The 7,358-nt window shown below is 55.1% G+C and overlaps 2 protein-coding genes across 7 annotated transcripts in view; one reads left to right on the top strand and one right to left on the bottom strand.

Moving 5' to 3' along the window:
• Positions 1-7,358, top strand: part of LOC113207226 (trithorax group protein osa) — a 66,534-nt gene that overhangs the window by 39,564 nt on the left and 19,612 nt on the right. For 5 of the 6 annotated variants that reach the window (XM_026423689.2, XM_026423691.2, XM_026423690.2 and 2 more), the window contains exons 3-10: positions 1,083-1,443; positions 1,522-2,057; positions 2,558-2,756; positions 2,848-3,201; positions 3,287-3,646; positions 3,754-4,054; positions 4,162-4,489; positions 4,929-5,032. In XM_026423689.2, the coding sequence (XP_026279474.2) occupies positions 1,083-1,443; positions 1,522-2,057; positions 2,558-2,756; positions 2,848-3,201; positions 3,287-3,646; positions 3,754-4,054; positions 4,162-4,489; positions 4,929-5,032 (2,543 nt within the window). The remainder of the gene's footprint in view (positions 1-1,082; positions 1,444-1,521; positions 2,058-2,557; positions 2,757-2,847; positions 3,202-3,286; positions 3,647-3,753; positions 4,055-4,161; positions 4,490-4,928; positions 5,033-7,358) is intronic. The other variant, XM_052268831.1, reaches the window with a different exon arrangement.
• On the bottom strand, positions 5,279-7,330 carry LOC113207227 (mucin-5B). Its single transcript, XM_026423695.2, has 3 exons — positions 6,561-7,330; positions 6,137-6,491; positions 5,279-6,067 (listed from the first exon to the last, which is right to left on the bottom strand). The coding sequence occupies exons 1-3, from the start codon at positions 7,272-7,274 to the stop codon at positions 5,670-5,672; spliced, it is 1,467 nt and encodes a 488-aa protein (XP_026279480.2). The 5' UTR covers positions 7,275-7,330; the 3' UTR covers positions 5,279-5,669.

Below are 7,358 nucleotides of genomic sequence, written 5' to 3' on the forward strand. Positions count from 1 at the left end.
AGGGGACTGAGTCATCAACACAATTTTTGGAGTACTCGACGTGGCGCGGCGGGGCGGGGCGGGGCGGGGCGTTGCGTCACTGCTGACATTGGGGTCCCCACGCCTCGCCGGCGCTCGCGGCGCCTCGCCCCAGGTCGCGCCCCGGCGGCCGCGCCCGCCGACCAGCGCAAAGACACACTCGGGCGCATCGCGGACGCCGCCTCTCAGACGCCGTGCGGTGCACAGCGCCGGTCCGCGTGGGGGAGGGGGGGGGAGGGGGTGCTCTTTCGACAGTCCGCCCAACCGTGTTTGACGGGATGTCGGGCGTATCTCACTTTGAAATGCTGTCCCGTCCGAACGCCTGGCGGGGCGGGGTGGTGCGCGAGCCCGCTGATGGATGCCGTGTCCAACTGGGGGGGCTCGTCAACCTGGGCTCGCTCTCGACGGCGTCCGGGGCGCAGCGCAGGGGGGTGGAGTTGCGCCGTCCCCCGTCCCCGTCACCTTCGTGAGGGGGCTGTTTTTACACCACCCGCTCCGAGTCCTCCGGGGGCCGTATTTAAATTGTGCCCCGCCCTCTCTCTTGGGTGCTGTTAGCGAGTGGGGCTCGCTTCAGCCAGGAAGGGGTACATGTCGTGGGTAGCTACAGGGTGGGCGCGGCCACCGCCACCCCTTCCCTCCTCTGTACGGAAGAGCGGGGAGGGGCTGGAGAGGCAAGGGGGGTGGTGTGCCGCCATCCGGGTCCGTCTGACGGACGCGATGCATGATTCAGTTAGGTGTCCTGTCAGCGACACAGGTCGCCACTCTGCGGGGCTGTCTGTGTTTCAGGGCCTGTGGGCTTGGCGTGCCGGTCGACCTGTGACCCTCGGCGACCTGACCCGCACTACCCAGCACGTGCCCTGCACGAGCCTTCTGTTGTGTGTGTGTGTGCGTGTGTGTTGAGGGGGGGGGGCTGCCGCGTCACTGCCGCATACCGAGACCTATATCACTCAGCTACTCAGCTGTGGCAACCAACTTGACATTCCCCCCACTTTAGTTCGTTTTGTACCCGTCTGATTTGCCATTCATCTGGATTGTACTTAACCATGTCGTTTCTGTTGTTGCAGGCCTTCCCAGCCAACTGAGGGGTTGTCGTTCAAAGCCCAGCGACAGATCCCACTGTCCAACCCCCAGCCCTTGCCCCCGCACTCTACCTCGGCCGCCGTGCCCACCTCCGTGCCTCCCCCGACCTCCGGAGGCCCTGGGGGCCCTGCCAGCTACCAGGTGCGGACCAGCGCCCCGGGCCCCGGCCATGGCCCCCAGCCCAACACCTACCACCTGGGGATGTCGGTGCGGGACCCTCCCCCCGGGCCCCACCCCGGGCCCCAGGGTGCCGCCCCCGCGGGACCCAACCCTAGAGAAGCACTGCGGTACCTCACCCCCTACAACAACACGCCCATGTCCTTCCGGGAGCCCACGTATAGACTGGTGAGTTGTGAGCTGCTTTCCTTGTTGAAGAGTCGCGCCATCCGTCCTGTCGCTGACTGTCCCGCTCTCTGTTCACAGCCTGTGCCCCCTGGCGGAGCGCCCGGCGTCCAGCACGGTGGCCAGCATGGCATGCAGCATGGTGGCCAGCACGGCGTCCAGCACGGAGGCCAACACAGCGTTCAGCACGGCGTCCAGCACGGTGGCCAGCACAGCATTCAGCATGGCAACCAGCACGGCAACCAGCACGCCCAGCACGGTGCCCAGCACGCTGGACAACACGGTGGTCAGCATGGACCCCAGCACGGTGGTCAGCATGGCGGCCAGCATGGTGGTCAGCATGGTGCTCAGCATGGCGGCCAGCTTGCTGGCCAGCACGGCGTGCAGCACGGCGTGCAGCACGGCGTTCAGGACGGCCCCGGGGAGCGAGGGGAGGGGGAGAGCAGGCCCCCGGGCTCTGGGCCCGGCTTGCTCATCGCTGGCCAGCCGCAGACCGTGGACCTGGGGCGGGCTCCGGAGGGCACGGTCGTGCGCACCCCCCACGGCACGGTGGTCACTCTGCCACTGAGGCAGCCGCTCGTCGGCTCCGCGGCCGCCGACCCGCGCGCCAGGGTCTTGTGAGTATATACCGACTACACGTCCCGCCGGGCACCACAAAGGGAACGACCAGAAATCTAGCGGGACGCTGCCAGTGTCACGTGAGATTTTTGGCTGTTTCAGCCGTGGTGTCCCCATCATAGTGTTTGATCATTTGACAGGGTGGCCACGCAACCTGGAAGTCAGGGAAAAGTCAGGGAAAAAAATATTGGTCAGGGAAAAGTCAAGGAAATTGAACGTTGGTCAGGGAAAATGACTGAATCTTGCCCGAAATTGTTATTTTCAAACTTTCGGTGGCATTTTCAATTTTTGGGGAGCCAAAAAGTTCCACTTAAAATACCTTTCAAAGTCAGGGAATTTACTTAAAAAGTCAGGGAAAAGTCAAGGAATTTGATAGCTCCGATTGCGTGGCCACCCTGTTTGATCATTCATCAGTTGGGTTTCGGACTGGGTGTTGTATATTCTCCACCCGCACGTTTGTGGTTCATCGTGTCTGACGTCCTACTTGTTGTTCTTGCAGGGGCGACCAGCCTCAGTACCAGGTGTTCCTGCCTCCACACGGTATGAACACCGTCGTGTCTTCGGCCCCCACTCCTGTGTCTGTCCAGGCGCCGGCGCCGAGCAAGCCTCAACAGCCTATGGACGCCGGGCCTCCATTCAAGAAAATCAGGCTAGGTGACGCGAAGCAGGTGTTGGAGCCCTTGAGGGTGGACACCAGGGTATGTTCTATGATCTTGCTGGCTGCCCGGCCGTGACTCTTTCGACAAAGTTTTGCCTGAACCGATAATGTGTATGTGTGACTTGTTGCAGGAGCAGCCGGCGTACACGCCGCAGGTCGAAGCCATCTCACCCACGCTGCCAAGTGAGGCTCAGACGGACGAGGCATTTCGAATAGCCAAGGACGATCTCCTAAATGCTATCCATAAAATGGATCAGGAAATTAACAAAGGAGAAAGGGAGTTAAATGCCTTAAAAAGGAAGGAGGGTGAGCTAACTAGAAATGCCTCAAAGTTACGTAACCGGCGGCACATCAAGAAAGAACCGGATGAAGAGATAACAACACCCAAACATCAAAGTCCTGCTCAAAAAATATATGCTGAAAATAGAAGGATGGCAATGGAGGCTCACAATGCTTTAAGCAAACTTGGTCCTGACATTGACTATGTAAGTAAATCGGATAACGTATTCACTTAGGATTTTAGACTTATTTTCTTACAGATATTTTTATCAGTATATTTTACTGTTACAGCCTTTATATAACCAGCCATCTGATACTGCTGTGTATCATGAAAACAAGCGCCAGTACCTGACTTTTAAAGAGACTTTAATGGAACATTTAAAGAAAAAGCATGCAGAGAATGAAGAACGTGATAAATACCTTGCAAGCACATATTCAAGACTAATGCAAGAGTGGGTGAGAAAAGTAGAACGTACTGAGTCATCTCAAAAGAGAAAGGCAAAAGAAGCTAAAAACCGTGAATTCTTTGAAAAAGTATTTACGGAATTGAGAAAGGCAAGAGAAGACAAAGAACGATTTAACCGTGTTGGTGCTCGCATTAAAAGTGAGGCTGACATGGAAGAAATCATGGATGGCCTCCAAGAGCAGGAGGTAGGTGTTTTTAAAATTATTGTATTCATACTATTATGGTACATTCAGTTCAAATAGCTCTCCTGTAATTTTGCATGGTTTTGTAAATTGATTGTTTTCTGTCTTAGATGGAGGATAAGAAAATGCGCTCCATGGCAGTGGTTCCACCAATTTTACTTGCCCCTTCTCAAAAGCGCCTACAGTTTCAAAATAATAATGGTCTTATTGATGATTATAGTTCTGAATATAAAGAAAGACAATTATTGAATGTCTGGACAGCTAGTGAAAAAGAAACATTTAGGGAAAAATATCTTCAACATCCTAAAAACTTTGGTTTAATAGCATCTTATTTGGATAGAAAAACTGTTTCTGATTGTGTACAATATTATTACCTTAGCAAGAAATCGGAGAATTATAAGCAGCTATTACGTGAGTATTTTGTGTTTTCCTTGACATTGTTTCATTGTTTTTCTGTTGAGTTTCTATGAAAAACCTTTTATCAAATTAAATAACTATTGTCATTCCTTCTCTTACAGGTAAATCTAGGCAAAGAACTAGATCAAGTAGAAATAATCCTGGAAAGCCTAACAATTTGGCAAACTCTGCAGGCCTTGTAGACATTTTAAGTAGCACTGGTGTTACCACTCGATTGCAACGAGAGCAACTCCAACAGAAGAGAGAAGAACCTCAAAGAAACCAGCGGGAACCAGCTGAACCAGCAGCTGATTCCCCTAAGCCCCCCACTTCAACCTCACCAAGTGTTGTGAACAATAGTAGTACAGTGTCAAACTGTGTAGGTGCAACTACTAATTTAGTAGCATCATCTCAACAAAACGACACACCAGCTCAAGATGCAAAGAAAGGGTAAGAACATTGCCAGCTTTTCTCTCCTTGGTGTAAGCCAAGTCTCCCTCTCTTCTACCTATTCTTGTCACCATATATATTTCATGTAAGAGGCTGTGTGATGATATTATATACATAATCAAACAGTAAGAGGGAGTGATCAGAGAGAATGGCGGGGGGGATTGGGGAAACTCAATCTGAGTGATTGAATGGATGGTTGGAAAAATGTTTTATTACAAGATGGAATGTTTCTTTGTTTTGGGGAGTAGGGTTCTTCTGTTTACTCTCTGTCCCCTCTATCTGCCACCACTCTCTGTGATGACTTCCCTTCTCTGTGTAGCCAATTCCGGACTGTATGAGATTTTAAGGGAAATCTTCCTATTTTTTTTCCCTCCACAACCCTTAGCCCTTTCTTTTTATGGAATTGAAATTGATATAAAACTGTTTGTGATTTTTGCAGGGAGTCTAAAGTAGAAAATAAGAAGAAAGAGAGAAGAAAAGAAGATAAGAAAAAGAAAGAGAGTGAGCAGCTTGAATCAAGTGATGAAGATATCAGTGAACAAGGTGAGTTGCTTCATCTTCTGTGTTTATTTTGTTTCATGAAAAGGCAAAGTCCCGTCCCTCTGACAACGTGACTTTTTTGGTCCAATGTCGCTATCTACAAAAGATTCAATGAGGAGCTCATAGTTTTTTTTATCATCTGTCGTTACAAGTAATTTGTACCAAATATTATCAGAATAGAAATATTCTGTTATCACTGTTACCATGTCTTGCGTTTCTAATAGGGATTAATTTTTAGAAATAAGGCACTTTTTTATTTCTCCATTAAAAATTCATTTATTTACAACTACTTCCTGAACACTACTTACAGCAGATATGTTTTTCTGATATTCTTATCATTGCATAGATTGGCACATAAGATTTATTTACATTGCTTCTCTTGCGTGGGGTATCGGCATGCCAAAAGGGGTGCGATGGCTGGCGATACTCCATGCTCAGGGACAAGTCTCTTGACCCGTGAAGTAATCTTTGCGTGGGGTAACGTCAGCCATTCCACCCCACGAACAGTCATTGAAATCAGTAACGTAGAAGTCAAGCGACGAGACAGTAATCACAATAGCACTCGATGAAGAAAAGTCTCAAGAATCCTCTATACTCGTGCACTGGAACAGGCTTGTAGGCGTTGAGGTTGAGCTCGCTGCTAGTCCTTGTCGAGGGCCTCGCGCCCGGCTGCGGCGTCGCCCTCCTCGCCCGAGTGGCAGAGCTTGCGGTGCTTGTGCACAAAGTAGTAGCTCGGGAACTTGGCGCCGCACGTTTTACAAGGGTAGTACTGCACGTTCATGTCGAGGGGCTTGGCCGGCGCGCGCGCGGCCGCGGGTGGCGCCTGCACCTCGGTGAGCTTGGCGCCGGGCGTGAGGGGGTTGATGTGGCGCCGAGCGTGCTTCTGGTAGCAGTAGTGGCTCTTGAACGTGTGGTTGCAGTAGTGGCAGACGTACTCGTTGGTGGTGGTGGCGGCGGCAACGCCGTCGGCAGTGGTGTTGACATCCGTGTGTGGTCCACGCTCCGCCATCCTACGTGCTCGCCGGAGTTGCGCCGCGCCTGTTTTGGCACAGAGCGTTAGAGGCCGTGCAGCTGGAGATCAGCCGGGCAGGGTGGAACGGCACTTACCTGGGACGTGCATCCGCTGATGGAGCTGGTTCTCGTCGGACGCTTCACCACTGTCGGTCGCACCCTGGTCGGCATCCTCGTGGCCGTAGCTGGTGTTGAGCACCCGGTGAAAGCGGACGGGGCCGTCGCAACAGGCCACGTCCACCACCACTTTGCCGGTGACGACCGTGGTGGTAGCCGTTGTCGTACTAGAAGAGGACGGCGCGGAGGTGCTGGCGGTTGTCTTGGACGGCGTCGGCGCCGTTGAGGACGACGAAGACGACGATGTCGTCGAGGTCAGGGTGCTGGAGGGCTCGGGCGATCGCTCAGCTAAGAGTGTTGACGGGCTCCTGTGGTCGCACTTGACCGTGGTGGCCTGCAACAGACCGGTGGGGTCAGTACGGTGGGTGCCAGGCCGCGACGCCGCCGTTGCGGCCACTCTTACCTGCTTGGATCGCTCCTTGTCCTCCCCGCTGAGCCTCTTTGCCGGCGACCCCGCGCTGGAGGATGGGCTGGGGCTGCGTCCACGTTTGGGCGCGCTGCCGAGGGTGACCACGGCCGTGGGACTGGGTGCGAGGAAAGGCGCGCGGAAGGGGCTGTGCTCCGCCGTGGGCAGGATCATGTGGGTCGCGGGCGGCTGCGGCGGTGCGGGCGGCGCGCCCAGGGCTGGACGCCACGGCAGCCCGGGGATGGGCTTCACGAGGGTGGACCTGGCGGTGGTCCCAGCGTTGTCCAGGGCAGCGGGCTGGTGCGCCAGGAGGAAGTTCCGACACCACTCGACGGCTCGGGGCATGTGCAGGTAGCCGGCGGCCAGGAGCACGTCGTAGATATTGTCGCCGCCGATGTCGAGGTAGCCCGTGTACATGTAGCCGAGCAGGGGAACCAAGGCCTCCGGGGTGACGGAGCTGACTGCCAAGTAAGCGGAGCCCGGGTCTCGGTCCAGGGCCGACTTGAAGTACCCGCTGTGGGCGGCTAGCACGGCGCGGTGCGCGGCGTAGCGGTGAGTACCGTCACCCACGGCCACGACGACGTCGGCGAGCGGCAGCGCGCTGGGCAGCGGCACGCCGTGGGGCAGACCGTGGGGCACGCCGTGCACCCCGTGCGGCCCCGGGTGGTGCATGTCCGGCCGCGACAGCCACGAGCGGTACAGCGAGTACATGTCCCTGCCGGCCCTGCCTTCCCCGCGCGCGCCCCGATGCAGACTGCGGCCCGGCGGTCGCGGGACGGGACGGGCGGCGGGGGT

The sequence above is a fragment of the Frankliniella occidentalis genome, unplaced genomic scaffold (assembly GCF_000697945.3).
Source record: "Frankliniella occidentalis isolate FOCC.00 unplaced genomic scaffold, Focc_3.1 Scaffold77, whole genome shotgun sequence".
Lineage (NCBI taxonomy): Eukaryota > Metazoa > Arthropoda > Insecta > Thysanoptera > Thripidae > Frankliniella > Frankliniella occidentalis.

Coding starts and splice junctions, on each gene's coding strand:
- LOC113207227 (XM_026423695.2), bottom strand. CDS start 7,274: ATGTACTCGCTGTACCGCTCGTGGCTGTCGCGGCCGGACATGCACCAC. Junction 6,492..6,560: donor ACAAGGAGCGATCCAAGCAG/GTAAGAGTGGCC, acceptor GGTCTGTTGCAG/GCCACCACGGTCAAGTGCGA. Junction 6,068..6,136: donor TCAGCGGATGCACGTCCCAG/GTAAGTGCCGTT, acceptor GTGCCAAAACAG/GCGCGGCGCAACTCCGGCGA.